This window comes from Corvus brachyrhynchos, unplaced genomic scaffold, assembly GCF_000691975.1.
Source record: "Corvus brachyrhynchos isolate BGI_N302 unplaced genomic scaffold, ASM69197v1 scaffold83, whole genome shotgun sequence".
Classification (NCBI taxonomy): domain Eukaryota; kingdom Metazoa; phylum Chordata; class Aves; order Passeriformes; family Corvidae; genus Corvus; species Corvus brachyrhynchos.
Window position 1 is genome coordinate 7743165 of NW_008238464.1, and position 22251 is coordinate 7765415.

The following is a 22251-nucleotide window of genomic DNA, read 5'->3' on the forward strand; positions in this document are numbered from 1 at the left end:
AGCAGATGTCTACAGCAGCGTATCCTGATGAATGTACAGCAGAGCACAGCACACAACACTGCTGAGACACACAAAGCAGTTCACCAGCACTATACATACAAGGAGACCTCACACTACACAAACACACACAATGCAAAACTGCTGCTGTGAACACTGACCTTCCTGTGCCATGGGACAGCAGCTACAGCGGAACACAAGTCTCACTCTCGCCTTCATTGCTCCAACACCTTTGGTAATACAAACCCTTGCTTGTATGTCAGAACTCTCGCTGCTCTTATGGTTCGTACTTAGGCAAAACCCCCCACACTTTCTCCTTTCTCGTGGTTTGGGTTTTTTGAGCTTTGGTGGGTTTTTCTTTATTGTAGATTTTTTTTTCCTAAACCCCACAAGCACTTGCTGAGTATCAAAGGTACAAACACACAGCACATGTACCCTCCCACAAAGGATCCGGTCATCAAATCAGTACATGCACGGTAACATCAGAGATGAAGTGTCAAGTTCTAAAGGCAAAAGGAAGCTATTTCAAAATACTGCTTTTCTGCACCACTTATGCCAGCAGCTATCCTTTTTTTTTTTAAGGTGCTTTTTTTTGCAATTATACATCTGGAAGGAACTTCAAGCAGAGTCATCTCATCACTGGCACTCAGCAATATCCCCTAAATTGCACCTTGTGCCTTCATCAGGTTCTATATGCTTATCCTCTGTGTAACCATTTCCCTCTGCAAAAGCTACAGCTTTAGGACACACGGAAAGGGGTTGTGTTACGGTACAGTGGGCACTTCCCACTGAATCAATACTGAAAGGACAGTCAAGGAGGTTCCAGCAGCTTAGATAATCCTAAACACCTTTGAGACACACTCCACATTTTCATGAAAGAGGGTGGAAGAATCAAGTTACTTTCATTTGCCATATCTACTATTCCTCAATCCTAAGCATCCAGGTTTCACACTAAATTTTATTACAAGACACTATTCCAAGTCAAAAAGGCCAAATGACTATATTTAAATTGACCTCAAACAACTGCCTAATACACCTTGACACACCATAACCACCGGTACCAGTCAGTTAGTTTGTTGGGGAGTTTTTGTGGAGGGATTTGCTGTTGTTGTTGCTGTTTTTTGGTTTAGTTTGGGTTTGCATTTTTTTAAAGATGGACACTCCACACCCCGAGCTACACAAAACAGGGTTTCATTTGGTTTGGGGTTTTTTTTGGCAGGGGGAGGGTATTCAGGGAAGGAAGGTGGATGGGACAAGAAAGGATGTTTGACAAACCCAAACCATTACTTCAAGATCAGCAAACAAATATTAAGGCCAAGTAAATTGCTGTAACTTCTCAACACGGAACTGTTAAATCTAGGGTCTTGGAAGAATGACCCCACTGTTTAGAAGTCTGTTGAATAATTAAGGCAAACAACTGACCACTACAATCAAGATTCAACTAAGTTTCCATAAATTAAATTCCATCCAAAAAAATAAAGATCTATTCAATATCAGTATCTCTCAGTCCTAGAGTGGAGAATAAAGAATTACAACGCTTTTTGACAATACTATACCCTAAATTATAGGTTTAGCAAATTTAGCCCGTTCTAACACCAAACCAGGAAGATACTATAGCAGAGGCTGAATACCACAGAGGTTCTCATTGATGTCTGTTTGTAATCCTAACTCACAACCTCAGCCTTTTATTCACTCTGCCCCAAAAGGAGCTTGACATCTTACAAAATGGTTGACACCGAGTCAACCCCCCTGCCTTGGGCAGGGACACCTTCCACGAGACCAGGTTGCTCAAAGCCCCATCCAAACAGGCCTTGAGCACTTCCAGGGATGAGGCATCCACAATTTCTCTGGACACCATGCTATTTTAATATGGAACCATCCTGGTTCCTGACAGAAGCCAGGCTTCAGAAAGAGCTGTACTGGTAAACAGTCTGGTTGGTCCTTTGTTTTGAATCACTTAGCAGACAAATATGAAGGGAATCCAGAAGTTTTGCAGGAGGGAAGTAAGAAAAGGAGGATGAAATTCAGAAACCTTTCCACTTTAACTGGATATTAAATTTCTGCCTATGTTCAAAGACCTTGTCTGTCCAGGAACCATTTAAGCCAAGAGTAAAATGGAGGTGGGTATCCACGTCACCTGCTTAAAATAGCTAATTTCAGGGCATCAAGTTAAAAGCCAGCTCTCCCCAGTCAACCAAGAACAGCTTCCTCCAGCTGGTGAATGGGAGGAGAAGGCTCATAGTCATAGAAGACTATGAGTGTCCTAATTTAAGCTATGGAAGTCAGATGTGTGGGGATGGTGGTTAATTTCCAGAAGTGCACAGCATAATCTGAGGCCATGAGCAAAGACTCTGTTGAACAGCTTTTAAGTATTATTGTTTTCTTCACTTCTTCATACTTTTACTGTGATTAGGAGAGGTAAGGAGTGGAACAAGACAAGGATAAAGGTCAAAAATTTGGAACAGTACTTGTAAATATACAGTTCTGTTTTTCACCAACTTTACAAGCTAAGAAGCTCTCAGAAATTAAATTTACTTGAGTTTCAAAGAAAGAAGCATGACTTGCCACTGAAAAACAAGTGTGAATATACACAACTGTTTAGATCAGCCATTAACCACTGGCATGTACAGACATGTACATTTCCTAGTGAAGTAAATGTTAGGCAAAAAAAGTTACTTGTCATTTTAAATATTCAGTGTTTCACTGTATTTTTTATATTAAAGATGCTAAAGTGGATGAGCACACCTGCCAAATTAACCTACTCTTTCTTAATAAATTTTTCATGAGGTCCTAATACAAAGAATCCAAAAAATGGTGGCTCCCAGACTCTGCCTGTGTTGAGATTTAGAAATCGGAAAAATCTGTGCTACAGATCTGCTAAAATCAAAAGGGTACCCTTTAATGTCTTTGTAAAGAAAATACAAACCAGAATCCAAATATCAGCTAAACTTTAGTTCACTGTATAAGATACACCATCATTTGCAAATTCTTGGGAATAACAAAAAAGGATTGGGCATGAAGTTGTTTTGTCTTTTTTTTTTTTAAACGAATAGAGATACACAAACAGGAAAAAAAAATCCACATGACTCAGATGACTGATTTAGGCATTTTTCAGCAATATGCTTAGATGAGTAAAATGGAAACAAAGTGGACCGAAATATAACTTCATATGTAAGTGTTAGTCATATAAGAACAGAATGAATAATTTGATAATACAAATACACCATCTGAAGACATGGGAGATTTCTAAGACAACATTTGGAAAGAGCTACCCCACTAAACTTTCTGTATTTCACCAACCAGTACAAAAACTTCCAACCAGACGGCTGCAGGACTAGAGCTGCTACAGTCATAGCAAAATAAAGTTATGACCTTTTAATAGAGAGGAGTGATTATTAAATTTATTCTGATGTAAACATTTTAGCACATATATTAGCTTATTGATTTATTTAAATTCACTCATGTGAGCATCTTTTACGTAGAAACACTATGGATAACTCTTGCTTTAAAAAGAAAAATATTAAATGTAATATTAAATCATGAAAACACATAAGGTTATATACACCTTTAGTATATTCATAAAATTTCTCTCTGGCAACAGGATCTGCAGAAGTAGGTTTTAGATTGTTCCAATAATTCAGCCCAGTATACCAATCAAAAAAAACCAAAACACACACACACAAAACCACTAAAAGGAGGAAAATAAAATCAGTTTAACAGGAGAGGGAGGCAACAGAAGAACAATTTATAGATGGCAATGTCTCTGAAATTATTTTTTAAAAAAGGAGGATATAGAAGAATACATACGTCACATTACATTGAATTTCCTGTAGATGTCAACTACATTAAACAAAGATTACACACATGTCAAAAAAGGTCTTTCACGTCAGCATTTGATTCCTCTGGGAATAAGGAAGGAAGAGAAAGGAGGCATAGGGAGAAGAGGATGTGTTAAGTTACAAGTTCTGCTGTCCTTTCCCCCTGTGTAATAATTAAATATTAAAGTCACAGTCTAGCAAATGCAAAATTTATTTCAACTGTACATAACAGATGTCCTTTTTATATAAAACAAAACACTTAATTGATATATGCAACCACAAACAATATGCATACTGTACAGTACAATGAAACATTCAGATATACATCCATTTTGCATTTTCCAAAGGCAGTCACCTACTGAAGATGGCTTCTCCCATTCACAATGAAGTGCACAATATATATTATTCTTTCTATGTTTTACTTCACTATATACACATTACTGTGTTTTGGCAAGATTACGCAAAACACCAAATTAATATTGGTTGGCTTCAGTTTATGGTAAGCACTAGTTTATGGAAACTCTGCATAAGCCATGAGAAGAGGGCCTGACAATGGCTTGAACCTACCTTCCAGTTCAGGTTCTCCATCCTTCCAGTGTATTTGTAACTGTACACATACAATTTACAGAATTGCATAAACATAAGGTACTGTTATTACCATGACTAAAGTTCCACAAAAATAGAAACACTGAACCTTTGGACTGAATACCACCATTTCCACAATTGCCTTTTTTTTGTTTGTTTGTTTAGAGCATTTTGCATTAATACTCCTGATCAGTTCACAATAGCTTACAGCCTGTAACACTGAAGACATAGAATGATTTTAAATGTGCTGTGATGTTAATATGAGAATACACAATATGAGAGATCCTAATTATGATAGTACTTAATGATTTAAATGCTACAATAATTAATGGTGGTAAACTGTCAAAGCTTTGGTGCATAGAAAGTCAAAATCTTCGGATCTGGATAACAAAACTTTCTGTGTGATAAGGAAAGTTCAAGTGCAACAACTGTATTACAAACTCATATTTACACTATATAACATGAAACAGACATAAAGGAATTATCATTTATCCAGTGCAGAAAACATTATTCAACTAGAACACCACAGCATAAGAAACAGGGCAAAAAACAATCCATACTTTCCATATATGTTAAAAAAACAAAACAAGAAAACTGACTGAAAGGAAGAAGGGAGTGAAGTGGGTTACAAATGTGCTGTGAAATGATATGGAGCACGTATACTTATCTCATTTCTCAAAGCAAGACTCCTCCATTTGAAAAAGGTTCAACATACACAAGTTCCTGGTCATTACATTAATATATGACCAGCAGTAAAATGTATGCCTGAAAACTCTCCTTGGTAAGCAGTACTGCTTTTGATAGTCATATTATAGAATGCCAACAACAATGAGAGAGGATAAAGCAGGGGATCAAACAAGACTGAACGTAAATTGAAGATGTGAACTGCCTTAAAACATCTTCTCCACACTGACCACCTTCTGTAATCATGCACATCTAGCAATTACAACTTTCTGATCATGTAACCTGCAGAAAGGTTTTGATTATCTTTTAAACAGTGTGATCAAGTTCTCAGGCTGCAGTTAAATTTCATCATGATTACTCTGAACTTGTTCACAGAGTAGTATCTGAACACTGGATAACATGCTTATGTGAAAAGGGATAAGGGTGTTGCACTTGGGAACCCTGGAGAAACTGAGAACTGTTTCTGTCCTTTCATCACACTTTTCCCTAATGCTTACAAAGATTTGGAGAACATGCCATTTTTGTTTTGATGCCAATTACTTTAGCAACAAGACAGAACACACACACACACACTTCACCCCAGCAGTGCCCCAGGCACAGGTTTGAGACCTTCAGCTGTGCACAGCATGTCACAGTTCTCTGAAAAAGCCAACACGACTGTAAGTGAAGAGCTGCTGCTGAAAACAAACCTACTTATGAGAGAAGTTACAAGACACAATAAAATCTGTCACAGACATGCTCCAAACAGTTCAACCCAAAAGCCAAGCATTCTATTATTCAGAACTTCAAACAAGCCAATTTGATCACAGTTGTACCTAGAGTTTCAGATGCTGAACACTGGAGCCTCCATCAGGGGAACCATTTTCATCTCGTCTTTTCAAGAAGAATGGTCAATTGAGAGTTGACAGTTGTGCATTTTAACAGGCAAGCAAACATCTAAACCCTGCTTTCTGCCACACTACTGCATACAGTAAAGTGACAGTATGACCACAGGTAACATGAGAGTACCAAAACACTGCATGTAATGAGCATGGACTGCCAGGTTTTCATGACAATTGCCAGACTGGGGTGGGGAAAGAGCAGTGAGGTCCTTCATATAAACATTTTAAGCAATGAGCAAAAGACAGCAGTATAAAACCAGAATTTTTTATGGATTAGCAAATGCTCTTCCAAACAAATAGGCCAGATACATGAATATCTGAATGATTTTACAGCTCTTGTACTGCTTATTTTTAAGCTGCATTTTACTTACTCTACCAGCTTTGTACTTTGTTAATAATATGTAGAAAATCCAACCACTACCGCTAAGGTATTTCCGTATAGCTGGCACTCAGCTCTCAAACCAGTATGGTTTCAGTACAAAATATAAAAATGTGCTTATCCAAAATGAAAAAAAAAAAAAAAAAAAAAAAAGGCCCTGCTACTACACTGACCAAGTCAAAAGAAAAAAAAAAAAAAAAGACCATTCAGAGCTACAAATTAACATCTGTCAGTTAAAAAAACCCTCAAGAAGTATCATCCTTAACAGGATATACACTTTTTAGAATGACTTATTCGTATGTGTATTGAATTGACAATAGAGCCTTCCACCAGGTATAACTGAAGTTTCAGGAGCTCCCTCAGAAGTTGTTAAAATATCACATTAAAGAGACAAGGAACAGCAAGAAAACATCTAAGAAAAGCAGGCTGTGATACAACAAGCATTTGTTAAGAAAAAGCTCAGAAGTGCATTAGTTCTGGTGAGAGATATATGAGCAACAGCTCTTACGAGATGTAGACCCCATTCTGTAACTATGGGCTGTCCATATACTGTCATAGTCAGAGTCTTCTGAGAGGTCTGAAGGCTCCAAACGAGAAAGACTACTGCGACGACCCAAGGAGTCTAGACTTGATTGGTCATCATCAGCCAAGACGTGATTATGCATCAGGTCAGTGCCTTGCCATGCTAAGGATGTATAGGTGAAATGAAATGGTGGATGTGGATAGGCAGAGGTGGGATGAGGAGGAGAACGTAAGGAATAGCCACAACCAAACACATGAAATAAAAGCAAAAAGGTGATGGGAAGAGAAGGAAAAGAGAAAATATTGTTAAAAAGGCACCAAAGTTGGGTATTTTCTTTTTTTTTTTTTCTTCAAATTTGTTTGGGGTTTAGGTATAAATTACACTCAGCATATAATAATGTTTGAATGGTTACAATACAATTTTGAAGTGGTTTTCAAGTTTCTAGGCAGTCTCAGTTAAGAATTTTGAGTAACAAAATATAGTTTGAAAATAGAATTTTTTGAAAAGGAAGTCAGGTTCTTTTGAAATACAGAGTCAGTTCTGGTCTGGGGAGGATTTGACTGGGCACAGAGCAGTAAACAAACACAGTAAGCCAGCATGATCCAGCACCAATGTGAAAAGCAACAGCCCCTTCCCCATCACATGTCTGTACCTTATCCTTTCCCTCCCTTGCAATGACACAGTCTTTTGTACAGCTGCTTCATGAGCCAGGTCAGGAAACAGCTTCAGATGAAAAAATCTTTTGTAGGGTTAGTTTTTTCAAGCAGGTAATTTTTCTACCAGCTCACAACACAGCCAACAGAAGTGTTTGTGTCACCACCGTGAAGAGGAATATGCAGGGGGAAAAAAATGCAAAGGTTCTCATGCAGAGCAGGGCTGCTGATTTCTAAGTCAGCAGCAACATCTTGCACCCATTGAAGGAGACTGTCAAAGCACATTTTTTTTCTGTGCCCATACCCCTTGTCATTTGTTAAACCATGTGGTGAATTAACTCACAGAAAAACAGGGCCAAGAGGCTAACAGTGACACAGCCTAGCCCATTCTGACCCCTCACACATCTCTTCCTACACACCTGAGTCCTTCCTCCCAGTTAAATACTTTCAGATCTCTAGGGTAGTTGGTCAAACATAGTAAGGACAATTGTTTAATTTTTCAAGGCCTGGCAATATCCAAGGACTGAAGCCAGGTAAGTGGCCATGTTATGAGCCATCATACCCGTGATAGTGCAGAAGATTAAGTCTTCATTTGAAGCAGAAATGCAAAATAAGATCAGCGTTCAAGAAGCATGAGAAAGTCAGACTCTGCCCTTTCATTTCCATCTATCTACCCAACCACTTCTTTCCCACCCAAACAACTGCTGCTCTGCTACCTCTAATGCCACACCTTACCAGTCTGCACTGGTGCCATAGATCTGCTGTACTAACACTGCCAAAAGCAGCAGATTAAGGTGAAGGTAGGGGAATTGCCCAGTGAGTGCTGTGAGGGACAGGCAGAATATTAACAGGGAGGTAAGAATGGAGTATGTAAAAAAACCAGCGCACTTCCCAGATGACAGGCGACTCTCTCATTCTATTATTCTACACTGACTACTGCTCCAACAGAAGCAATTCCAGCTTTATCAGTTCTTTCCCCACTTCCAATTCCAGTCTTCAAATGGACCTTCTGGAACCTAGTCTTAGGTGACAACACTGCTTTCCAAACAAAGCAACTGTGTGCCGAATCAATAAAAAAATTTTCTTGCTGCAATTAAGGGCAAATAAAAGCTGTTGACTTCTGATGTATGCAATGATACCCACAGCACTATGTATATTTCTTAAATATACATAGAAAGAAAAAATAGGCAAGCAAAAAAAAAATCATATCCATTTCATATCTGCACACACACACTACTGTGCAAGTGCAAATGTTTTCCCAACCATTTCTTGTCACATTATCCTTGGAAATAACAGATCACAGTTGAGGTGTTTAAACGGCAACCATCTCATTTGATTTTATTTGGAACAACAGTATATATCTTCAGAACTTTGAACTCATTCATTCCCTTTAGCCAATTAAACACACTACTGTAATGACTGTAGGGCTATAAAAAAGATTAGTACTGGTACAAAAATAATAGTAGTAGCTAATTTCATGATCTTGGAGATCTGCAGTTCATTAAGACAGAAAAATCAAAATTAAGGCTTTTGCTGTTACTTGAAAAGTTTTTACAATTAATACAACTGCCACATTCCCATTGTAAGTTACACAGGAACACAAAGTAGCTGTGTTTTTTTCCAAGGTGACAACAGCAAGTGAACATATGTTAGGAAAATTCAAGAACTAAGTCTGCAATTGCATTTTAAAACTTCAACTGTCAGCATAAAGTGCTTTTGCTTGGAAGCAAAACAGGCCCAGAGCACTGTAGACAGCAGTAACAGTGATTAATATTGCAAAATTTAAATAGCTTTAGTGGACAAGAAGTTATGATGTCCAGTCTTCTAGTTCCAGCAAAACCAGCCACGTACTTCAAGATCATTATACTGTGTTCCAAGGATCTCCAAATTAAATCTGTATTCAACAGTGCAAAAAGGAACAAACGCAACAGCATTTTCTCCTTCCTTGTGTAAATGGAACACATGCTGGTGGACTCCCCTGCTTTGAGCAACGTTTTACTTACAATACAGAGGAACTCCACATGGCAACCTTGATTTGGATTAAATGAAGTAGGACCCCAGAGGCACGTTACAGGTTTTCAATATGCTAGGTATTGATCTGAGAAACTAAAAATGGCTTTAAGCAACACACAGCTGAGAACACTTTCTCCTGAAATTATGAGACGGGGTTAAAATTTTTAATTAATACTAAAAACAACTAGTGGCAATAAAATTAAAGACATTTTTATAGGTCTAGGTTACTTTTCCATAGAGAAAGTCTTTGTTGAACAGAACACAACAAAAATACAGTCCTCCAAAATTACGATGACTTCTTCATTCCTCCTACTTACCAGCTTCTTGAAATTTATCCAAAAGCATACTGATTAGCTGTTATATTTAGTTCAGACACCTCTTATTCATTGGTGAAGCTCTAGTACAATTTTAAACCATGAAAAGTAGTCACTTTTGGGTTTTTGTTGTTTTGGATTGTTTCAAAATACTGAAAAAATAATAGTGTCCAACCATGGCCCTTGGCATCCAATACATAAACACTTGGCATTGATATTAAACCAGAAACAGGTTATTATTATTTGCAGGTCCAACTTGCTATTTGCAAAGGCCTGAGAATATACATCAGTCTCTTTTGCAAACTGTCTTATTTGTGTTTTAGTTAGCCATTTCTACCCATTTCAGTACTTTCTAACTTACTTGAATTTAGTGTTTGACGTGTTTTGGCACTTGTGCAATATGCTTCAATGACTTTAAGAATCTGAGCATCTTCTTCTAAAGCAGCTGTACCTAGAATCAATGGGAAAAACAGAATTTTAAACATGGGCATGTTTCTTAATATAGAAAAGCCTTTGTAAATAAGTACAGTTCAGTTGAGTCCAAAGTTGAGCCTAATCAACCCTTTAAAATTCTTTTAATCATACCATTTGAAAAATCAAACTTGAATGAACAAAAGTAGCAGTTTAATAAGACAAATACTATTTTTAAATGCTTAGAAAAAACTCAATTCAGAGTATCCACCCACATTCAAAAAAATTTCTGAGCATCTAATGTTGTGCAGAATGTGTTTGGAAGTGTGAGGACTCTCATTCTAAAGCAGTCATTTTACTGAAAAACCCCTATATACTCAAGTTATTATATAAACAAACAATTCAATATGAATACTGTTTCATTATTTTATCAAAGAAATCAAGAGACAGAATATTAATTCACAGAAAACATCTTGAAAAATTTTGTCATTTGTACATATATGTGTGTGTTATACATGTGTATGTGTATACATATATACATATAAAAAAGATCAGATTTACCCCTTTCAACAGCACACAACTGAAAATAAAACTCAGAATTAACAGCATAGTTTCAGTACTATTTCAGTCCAGTGTGCAGTAGGAAAGCTTCCACTATCATGTACATATATCTGTGAAAAGTGACTACTTTAAACTACTCAGACTTCAACGTAGAAACAGCACTACTGAAAAAATTTAACTTTTCAAGCTTAACATGGCAACATTTTCCAAAAGGTAAAGCTCCACAGCAAATCTTTTCCTTGGGTGACTCAGTAAAAATCCTGTCAAACTGTTCACTTGCAACAGAGTGAAATTCCAGCCAGAAATCTAGAGGTACCTCTACCATTAATTTAGATGGAACCAGAAGTCCATGTGCAAGGCAAGATAATTTGCTGTTTTAAAAGCATTTTTCCTCTTTCCCCCTGTGAAATAACTAGGTTTGAAAATTTCCTGCTACACGAATCTGAGCAGCCTTCAACATCAAAATCTAGTTGTATTCTCTCCCAGCCAATGCATCGTGGTGGTTTTTGTGGTTTATTATCACCAGAACAAAGCCAACTTTCCAAACATTTGTCAGGACAAGCTAGCTATTGCAGAAATTATCTTTACCAAATATAATTTCCTTACAGTTTAAGAGATGCAGGAACTCCAAAGTAAGAGTTATCCCTCTTTCAAAGCAGGAAAAAAACTGGATTTCATAGTTAGAACGCAGCACCATATTATTACAGTAGCAGGACAAATGCTACACTTCTGAAACAGCATTTTGAGAGCACTCAGTTGGAACACCTCAGTTTTGGCTGTTAAAATGTTAATTTGACACAGCAGTTCTCAAAACACAGCCCCTCTGGATTCCTGAGAAGGGAAGGAACAAAAGCCAGACCTATCTATCAATATGCTTTAAGTTCAATAAAAGTTCCTCAGTGGGAAATTTTAATAGCTTCAGAAAAAAGTTGAGAAAGTTGAAGGAACACTAACAGAAGCCTCTAATTACTGATTAGGGAAGATGAATACCAAGAATCTGTAAGAATTTCTGTAAGTAACATTACCTCTTTGACTTAAAGCTACAAAAAATAGCTTTTATTGGAAGTTATTTACTAAGGAGTAGAACAATGTATTTGCAAGCTACAGACCCCTTCTTTCCCCCAGGTAAGAACCCTTAACTCCTCCCCACTGTGTTCTTTAAAAATTGCTAAACCTGCAAGTTGACGGCTTTATCACTATCATTACTACCAAATCTCCATTCTCCAACATCTGAAATGATACTGTATTACAGTACTTTTGCTTTCCTAAGCAGATACCTTCCTGAAAGGGTAAAACATCCTGAACTACAACATCCACCCACACATCCACAGACAGAGAATCATTCTACTCACTACCTTGACCTCTGCCACACGAAATTCACAGAACATTTGGCAGGATTAACACCTTAAACAAGCCAAGAGCACCCTGAGGAAAAGCTTTTTCTCTCCAACTCTGTATAAGCCTGTGAGAGACAGCTGCCACAAAAACACACTTCATGCACTGAACACTCATGGCACAGACTATCTTAAAAAGCCCATGAGCAAAGGACAGACACAGAGAAACAAAAGCTACAGCAAAAATCTTACAAAAAACCCACCCTGTCTTTTACTGATACAAGTAATCAGATTATTCATTCACACAAATTTCTAAGGAAGAATTACAGTGACGCTGACAACTAAGTGAATACTGTGTTTGCTTGATAACATTAATGTTCCCTCCACTTCAAATTATCCCAATATCCAGATTTTGACCTCTCTCTTTCTGTACATTAATCAGTCTCTCTCAGATCAGTGTTTTTCTTCAGACTTCAAGCAGCCTAAATATCTGCAGTTTAGATACAGACAGGAGCAAATGACTTTATTTATAGGAAATAAGAGAAGACTGTTGGATCCTAGAAGCAGTGATTGTGGAAGCAACTTGTCTTCAAATAAGCAGCAATAACCAGCTTTCCAGCACCAGGACAACAGAAGCTCCTACCAAGACCAATCTAAAAACATAGCTACAAAGCATTCTGCAAGAGTGGCACAGCATCTTCACATTGTTGTTTACAGTACTAAAAGACAGGTTTACCTTACTGAACTTTACTTGGCTCTCTAGTTAACCTCCCTTCCCTCTGTAACAAACAGAAATAGCACTTCACAAGCAGACATCCACAGTAGCAATCAATAAAGCTCTACAATGCAACTAATGCCATTGTAGCATAAGCATCTAAGATGAATAGAACAAACCAGCCTCTGGAGATACCTACCACTCTCCCCTGACATGAGAGAGGAAACCAGATGACTTGCTTACACTGTACACCTAACTCTCACAGAATTTAAAGTGATGTTAATTGCAGCCTTTTTATTGTGCAGATACTTGTTCAAGTCTCTCTTACTTTTTCTCAGTGCAAACTCTTCATCCGATGGCTTCCTTTCTGGCTTGCGTTTGGGAAGCAGTTTTTTCATGGTTTTAGGGCTTTTACTGAGATCCTGTACAGGAAAAATAAAAAGAGTAGAGCTTCTCCACATTACTTCAAAAATTTAACTTTTAAGATGCATACCGAAATTACTAACTGCAAACCTTTTAACAGAACCAAAATACAGTTTACTAGTATTTTTTGCCATGTTCAATTTGCCTGAATTGGCTGATTTCCTCTCTACCCTTCCTCCAACTATACACAAAGTCAAGTATTTTATCTGTTCTATTAACAGAAATACACATAAAACCTGGTGCAAAGGCATTCAGCCTGTATGGGAGCTAGAGAGAAGGGAAGAGGCAGGAATATATTAACACAGGTCTTTTTCCTGAACGGTTGAAGAGACAACCCATTTTACTTCTCTTCTGGGAAGCAGGTAAAAAAAGGACCTAACAAGGAAGCTTGGCAGGTAGTATACTCTTTAAAGCCAAAATTTGTAAAAGTTTAGGTCTGTTTTTACAGAACTCTACAGGGAAAAAAAAAAAAAAACAACAAACCAACAAACAAGCAAAAACCCCAAACAAACAAACAAACAACAAACCCAGCAGCATTTCTGCTCAAAATGTGGTCATGATAATTTACAGGAACAATACTAAGTTTTCGAAACAAAAGGAAAATGCTGGTCTACCCTTTACCTTAAGGATACAACACATCATCTGTGAAAATACAGAACAAGACAGTAAAAAGGTGACTGAGCAGGACCTACCAAAGATGATCAAGGTGCGTTTTTAATGTTATTGTATGCTAAACACTATAAAGATGATTGAAATTTAAATACATTGGTGAATTTAGTGGCCTACACATGAAAGCCTGAAAGGATTTTAAGTTAAATTACAAAATTAGCACATGGTACGGCCAAACAGAAGAACCTCTTGTAGCAACTAAGTCTCAGTACAAATCTTGCACTGCAGATCAACTCTCACTTTTTCCCTGTTGTTTAGGAGATTTACAAAATTAAAGGAAAGTCACATACAGGCACCACAAAAAAATTTAAAACTTCCTATCAAAGGCCTGCCACGCTGTCCTTTTTCTTGGCTGCTGCATCTCACCTCTTTATAACAAAGAGCTGCTGAAGGCCGTAGTGGAGGTGCAGGCCGCAGGCAGCTCAGACTCCAAGGCTTGGGAGTTTTCGGAGGTTCCAGCGGTCCCCAGTTTATTGTGGTGTGTGGAGTCCCATGATGTGATGGATGAGGGAGAGTGTGGTAGGCAGGAGTCAGTGGTATTGGCTTGCTGTCTGAATGCTTGCTGGAGGGAGTCACTGGGTGGGAAGGAAGCTGTCAAACATGACAGGAAAGCAAAGAAAGCATATTATCATAACAGAGACAATGTCATCAAGGACTGGTGAAATAATCCCACTTGCTATATAGCACTTCTGTTTATTATAGCTGGCCTTTGAAAAATTTTACACTAAATTATTTTTTGGAAAAAAGAGGCTTAAAATTTTTTTATTGTCTACCACAGAGCAGAAACTAAACAAAGAACAGCTACGAGAAACCCTGCTCCCACTTCTCTCACCACTAAGGGCAGAGCTAAATTTATATCCATTCATATCCAGCAATTCAAATGCAGAACCCAAAAGAAATTACTGTTTCTCCACAGCCTGTCAAGTACATCACCAATTACAACCTAATGTTCCAAGTATACTTATAAGACGGCGATGGCCAAAATAGAAAAAATAATGATAATGAACTTTCTTTTACCCCATTAAACTATTACACTGAGTTTTAAAGCATTTTATTCTTTGTTCACACAATTAAAAACAGAATGATCTTTTTACCTATTAAACTATAGTGACAACATTCAGTTCTTGTTACTAATGAACAATTTAAAAAAATAAGGCTTTCCATGGTGTTATATTTGCCAGATAAGCTAATTCTGCTCATTCACTTCAACCCAGAAGCTCTTTCTTACTGTGTGAGATGGCACAGAGTGAGGTTTAATGGTGGGATTCCCAACAGTTGTGACTTTGGTTTGCTTCTGCAGGTGATCCACCCATTCATGCAAATCTTGTTGGTTGTTACAAGATACTAGTATCCTTTCAATCATATTTCCTAGGTGATAGATATCAGAAAGACACAGGAAATGAAAAAAGAACAACTTAGTCAATCTGACATGATTAAAAAAGACACGTTTCCTAAAACATTACACGCTCTCAGTACTAAGCAAAAATTTAAAACCTTTTTTCAGTACAACATCCCACTTTTCCAGGTTGTGACACACATCGCCTCAATGTATTTATTCATAGTCAAGCACAGGAGTTCTACTTTTTTCTTCCCAGCTCTAGTAATTAAGCACAACCTTAAATGACAAGAGTAGGAGACAGGCTCATCTAGCAGCCTTATGCTTCTCCATCTTCCCCAGTAAAGCCACCAGATAGCCTAAAATGTCATCCTTGAGTCTGTACACTACAACACAGGAAAAGTTATAAAATAAGACTTCACCAATCTTCTCTCAGAAGAAGGCATAAAATTAAAGCTAAGGCAAAAATCACTTGGGAATGTAATCTCAACCCAAGACAACTTTCATTTCTGCACTTAACACCATTTAACCCATCACATTCCCCTTGAGGTCAGCTCCATAGCTACTGTCTCAAAAAAAAGTGGGGTTTTTTCTCAACATTAACAATTTTTTCCTCTGTACCTCATGGCATTGATATCATACTTGAGACAGTGAAAATTGCCTTATTTAAATGCAACCTGCTTGGAGGTAGAACTGATGCAGGAAATTAATGAAGGTATGAAGCTCCACCATACAGACCCTGTACTGTCCTTTAAATTACCTGAGGACATACATGATGAAATGAATGACTAAACAGATAGAAATGACCCAATATAAGCATAATGGCAACAATCATTAACATCAGAGATGCTAAAGGTCTCTCAGGAAAGAGCAGACAATTTCTAGAAGAAAACTCTTCCAGAGCCTCTTGAATTCTTATTCTTTCAGTAAATAGTGTACTTTGAACTGCTTATTATAAAAGACCTTCTCCAAGGCTACTGCCTCCATTCATTAAGATACAGAAATTCCAGGATGAATCCCACACAAAGAGCTCCTGAACTGCTTAAGGAAAGCAGTAAAAAGCAGTCTTCAAGCGAGGCTCCGGGCAGCTGTGTTACAAAGTTTGTATAATCACAGGATGGCTGAGTCTGTAAGGGACCTCTAAGTCCCACTCCCCCCACTGCTCAACACAGACACCTAGAGCTGGTTGCCTGGGGTCATGGCCAGAGAGCTTTCCAGTACCTCCAAGGACAGTGATCTCCCCAGGCACCCTGTGCCAGTGCTTGGTCACCCTCACAACGAAAAAATTTCTTCCTCTGTCCAGGGCGACCATTTGATGTTTGAAACTGTATATCCTGGAATAAGTAGTAAATAAAAATACTAATGGGCAATACCTGATATTTCAAATGCATTTTTATGGTTTTCACTGTCTTCTAGCTTTGTAATAGTCATTCCCGTCATGGGCAGTTTTCCCTTGAAAAAAAAAAAAGTAACATTGGCATTAAATACAAAACACATAAAAACCTTACCAACTAAAGAAAATACTAACTTGAAGCTCTCAAAGACCTTCACAGTAAATTGACACACACCCCCCAAAGGGTTTAAAAACATTTAAAAATTCATACAGACATCTCACAATGGGAGTTTTTCCATATGTCCAACTTCTGCAAATGACATCTGTGACATCAGTAAGTCTAGCTGATACCTATTCAGGCTACGAAATCCATACAAATGTAACAGTGATCATTGCTCAGTCTCAGGTTCTTGAAACTGAGACCTTCAGGGTCATCCATATTACATGATTGGAGGTAATTGTGACTCTTCTTTAAGCACATTTGTTTGCAAACTGTTTGATTAGCTCCCAGAATAAGGTCTGTAGAACAAGTAAATTTATAAAGGAGTATTTCACTAAATAAATGCATCTATTATTTACTGACTATTTATTTCTCTAATAATGCCTCAAAGATGCCATTTTAAAGCCAGTCAAACAGGGAAAAAAAGTCAGTTTAGGAAAACTTTTTGACCCTTTAGAAACATAGAAGAATAAATAAAATTGAGTATTTTTGGGATGAAAGGCTTTACCGAAAATGAAACTTCAATAAAAGCTCTTTAAGAGAGATCCTGTATTCTCCTGCACAGAAACACTATTCAGCAAATGCTGGTGAACACACAAATACTATGTACTGTGGAATTTTGGCTCCAAAAGAGCAAAAAGAATACAAACCAACTTTATGTTTTCTTCTTTCCTAATGACAGCAGAATGGACAAAGGCTTCTTAGAAGCTTGAAAATGAAAAATCACTTGGTATTCTGTAGGCGCAGAGCATGCTCAGGCCCAAGATACCAAAGAGAAAGGAGGAGTTTTCTTGTAGCGGCTTCCCCACTGAAGGAAACATGGTGGCCATGTGCACAACACAATGCAGCTAAAATTTGCTCTTTTCCCTTTCTTCCATGTTTGCTGCTTCATGAGTAATACAGCATACAACCACAAGAACAGAGATGTGCAAGAACTGCTGACGTGTGGGAAGGGAATATGGGGGTACACTAGGCAACACAGCATACAACCACAACAACAGAGATGTGCAAGAACTGCTGACATGTGTGGGAAGGGAATATGGGGGTACACTAGGCAAGACTGGTGACAGAGATCTGAACCACGTGGCAAGAAAAAGTGCAAAGTCAGCAAATCAGAGAAAATTGAACTGAAATTGTGAATCATTTATATTCCCCTTCTTTTCACAAAAAATTGTGCACCCCTCCTAAGATGTATGGTCCCTGCTCCTTGTGACTTCAGTTTACCACTGCTAAAAGTTCTTCCCGTTAGCTCACATGGTAGATATCAAACAGAGAATCTGAAGCCTGACAATTGGGCTATTCAGAAATGCAAGAAGGTGTTCCGTTGGATGATGCCTTCAGTGGCCTAATTTCCCTGAGAATGACTGAAGAAACCGCATCATCTTCTGCCCTTATCCATCCCAGTTCTGAGATGTGAACCTCAGAAAAAATGTCCAGGATGCCCACATTACAAACTCTAGACATGGGCTCTGAGCAACTGTCTCAGACACAAACACTGATGAAGTAAGTGTAATATTCATCTTGCTGTGAATAGGTAGCAATTAAAATTTGAGACGTACTCAGTGATGGGACTATCACACATGAGGTTACAAGGAAATTAAGAGTTTTGCTTTCAAGAGATGGTTGGAGAGTGAACACTAAGAAGGGGCTGTGGCCATTCTGAGTAGAAGCTGAAGACAAATCAGAAAATGGCTTATTTATTTAGTTAGTTATTGAAAAATGCTGTGCACTTAGAGGATAAGGTGGGAGGTAGGAAGAAATGCAAGTGATACACAATAGGAGAGGCAAAATAAAGCTTGACAGTTTAATTTCATACCCAAGATGCAAGTGCTTCTGTGAAACACAGCCTAGAGCTACAAGGGAGCCAAGACAAATGGCACTCCTGCACTACAGCAGTTGTTCCACCTCTGGAACAGGCCTGTGGGGCAAAAGCCACAAGTATTCAGATAGGAAACTTGGGAGAGAGCTCAAAGGCTGTGTCTACCAGCTATGAGCAGGGATTTGTGAAGCAAAGCACCTGGTGCTAAGGTCCCTAGTGCCACATTGTATGCATTTCAGGTGGTGGTACACTGGGGAGCCCAAGGCTGGGGCCAGGGATTGAATGTCAGTCCACGTACTTGATCTTTTCCTACATTTAGAGCAGATCAAGCATACTTTTGGAGCATGCCTTCAGCTTCATCCAGAGGGAATCTAGTCTGCAAGCCCCAAAGCAACTTCTACTCTGCGACTCATTAAACAGAAAAAACTAAAAGATTAATTTAAAAAGTGTGCCACTGATTCAAAGATAAAAGCACTAATGTGGATGGATCTAAAACTATGGTAACAGCCTAATCCACATTAATGAAAGCTTAAGGGGGCTATGCTCAAGCAGCAGTCAAAGAGCACTAACAAACCCATGCAGCAGCACTGGTTTCCTACACAGATGTAAAAAGCTACCAATACTTCCTCTCATCAGCTACTACTAACAAGGTACAAAAAAAAAGTCTCCTCAGTGATAGTCACAACTACAGAGAAAATCAAACCCTGGGCTTCTAGGCCAGAATATTGTAAGACAGATGACCACTTCTTATTGCAGATATTACCTTTGATCTTTATAAATGCAAAAGTTTAATAATCCTTTCAAGTTTCCTATGAAATATCATTTGGAAAGAACAAAAACCCCAGCACATTTTTACACATATGTAAATGTATTACTTTACCTGATAGATAAACCCACTCATTCTTGGGCTGGCAGACAACATTAGCAAAATGTTAGGGAAGAGAAGAAGATACCTTTCATTCTTTTCCTTGTTAAAAGAAGAAAATGAAAAAGTAAATACACCATCACAAAGTCCCCTCTCCCATTTTTTTATTTTATATTATTAAAAGCTATCAGCATTATAACTGCATGATTACTCCACAAATATTTGCTCATTGCAAAACTATCTCTCCATTGAATGTAGAAAAATAAAAAAAAAAAAAAAGAAAAAAAAGGGAAGAAGATGACAGAATTATTTATTTTCTATTAGAAAAGTGCTACTAACACATGCCTATACTTCTTCCTGGTGAGTACAGCCTAGTATTTCAAAGCAGGAATTGTACAGTCTGGGTGAAATGCTGACCTTGTTTAATACGATAACAACCATTTGGCCAACTTCAGTAAAACCAAAATTACACACTGGATCTATTTCTTCATATAATTTAGATGGATACTCTTACAGTCGTATCAAGACTGCGGTCTCTCAAATTGGAGATATCAGATTTTTAAATACTGGATAATGCCCCAAAGTAGAAAAAGCAAAGCAATAATTACTATAGTCTCAACAAAAGCACTCATTACTTTGTTCTGGTTTTAATTTGCTGATTTCATGTATGAAGTTACCCATTGTGGTTTTGTTTTGGGGTATTTTTATGGAAGGAGGAATAAGTTTACTCTGAATCTACTGCTATAGATAAAAGGGAGAAGCATTAAAGTGTAATATTTTAATAACAAAATAAGTATATCAATTGACAGAGCCACTGTCTTAATTTCAAGCATCTTTGCAAAATTACAAGTCCTTAGCAAGTTTTAATGTTTTTAAGTAAACATCTGCAAATGTCTGTATCATTTTTAGAAAGACAAAACCAAAGCCAGTTGCTGTTGCACAAATGAAGCTGTTCTGTATCTCGCCAAAAAGCCATAATGCTACACAGAAACTTCTAGAAGTCCATTACATTTGACATTTTACCTCATGATGAGCATGGGGGATGGTGATTTGTTTTGTTTTGAAGGCTTCAAAAAGAGACATGACTGCAGAAGATGCACTATCAGCTCTACTGAATCTTATTTATTATTTACTTTAACACCTAGCAAAATATCTGAGAGAAAAATATTAAGTGACTAACTTTTAAATATTCAGTTCCATAAACATTTTTCTTTTTTTTTATATTTATGGACCTCTTTGTTCTAAGGGAGGAAATGGACTGAATGAGGTTGCAATTCAAAAGCCCTCCTCAGGTTCAAAGCCTCATTGATTTTTCAGGGGAACAACAAGCCATAAAAACGTCAGTAACCTGTATAACATTGCCTTTCTGTTAGCACTTGCTTTTAAGATTATTTTAACATTATTTCTGGTAAGACAAGCTTTTCTTCGTTTTATTTGCTTCTTTGGTTTTTAAAAAAAAATCACCTGACTTTGCCACTTTCAACTTTCTAATGTATCTTCTTATTCTTTTTCTCAAAGATCATTTGGTTCTCAAGCTTGTATTTCAAAATTTACTACTTGAGCAAGGTGTCCAAAACAGCAAAAAAAAAAAAAAAATTTGTCTCAGACACCTTACAATATAAAACTTTAAACCTTTTGCTATTTAAAACACACTGTAATAACTGCTATGCAAAATGATCCTGTAACTTAAGAACACATGGAAAATCTTGTTTAATTATGTATTTTTTAAAAAGTCCTGCAAAAATTATCTTACAATATTTATAACTGCTGTGTTCAGTCACTTTTCAGTAAATTTTACAAATGAGACCATCCATCTTCAAGGAATTTCATTTCAGGTTTTGTAAAAAATGCCTTAAATCAACAGAGAAAGATTTTAACTTAGATTACCATCTCTGAAGCACTCCATTTCTGTTGCATAATGATTATAATTAATTTTATTCAAAATTGTTGAAAGACTGACAGTAAAGATGAGAAGGACATTACCTCACTTCCAGCACACTGAATCATGACTTGGGACATGTAAATCACATTGCCAAGTGTTTTGATATCCTCTCCCTCCCAACAACGAATAGCTTCTGTCAGTATTTGCAGTTCAAGTTCTTTCCGTTTCCGTACTTCTTGACATTGTGCCTAACAAACATCGGGAAAAACATCATCTCTATAAACTCTACCAATTTGGAATGAGTTACAGGTAAAAATACTACTACAGTTGTATTTACTGCTGTGCTTGTAATACACAAAAGACAGCACCTTACGTGAAGCATTTTCATTTAGATGACTATTACCAATATTTTTTATAAACTAGTTTTACTAAGTTAATTATTATGACTTTTCAATACACTGACTTCAATTACTATTCCAAATTCAATCATAGTGCTGTTACTCAAATTACTCCTTCTTTTATATTTCAAATTTTGGTATGACTAACCAGAAATGGACATGCTCAGCAGAAAAGAGTAACACAGCTGTCAGAAATACACGTCTATACAACAAAGCATCTTCTTTCAGTAAAAAGAGACATGCCACCTGTGCAAACCATGAATGTGTATAACCTGGTGTTCCTACTTTTATTAAGTAACTCCAACCTGCTCTAGTTTGTATAGTACCCAATAGGATGTAATCCACAAACCTCTTCTGAACACAAGCAATACTAAATTTTCTGATTTAAAAAATAAAAAGTGCCAGGTTATCAGCAGCACACATTTCTAACACAAAGCA

The 22251-nt window shown here is 37.4% G+C and overlaps 1 protein-coding gene across 5 annotated transcripts in view; it reads right to left on the reverse strand.

The window, feature by feature from the left end:
- Window positions 1-22251, reverse strand: part of ARHGEF7 (Rho guanine nucleotide exchange factor 7) — a 73605-nt gene that overhangs the window by 9041 nt on the left and 42313 nt on the right. For 2 of the 5 annotated variants that reach the window (XM_017737055.1, XM_017737057.1), the window contains 8 exons: window positions 21517-21663; window positions 19549-19635; window positions 16670-16748; window positions 15189-15328; window positions 14327-14551; window positions 13197-13290; window positions 10209-10298; window positions 6853-7029 (listed from right to left, as the gene is read on the reverse strand). In XM_017737055.1, coding sequence (XP_017592544.1) covers window positions 6853-7029; window positions 10209-10298; window positions 13197-13290; window positions 14327-14551; window positions 15189-15328; window positions 16670-16748; window positions 19549-19635; window positions 21517-21663 — 1039 coding nt within the window. Of the gene's footprint in view, window positions 1-534; window positions 7030-10208; window positions 10299-13196; window positions 13291-14326; window positions 14552-15188; window positions 15329-16669; window positions 16749-19548; window positions 19636-21516; window positions 21664-22251 lie in introns of those variants that run through there. The other 3 variants (XM_017737056.1, XM_017737059.1, XM_008635869.2) reach the window with 2 other exon arrangements.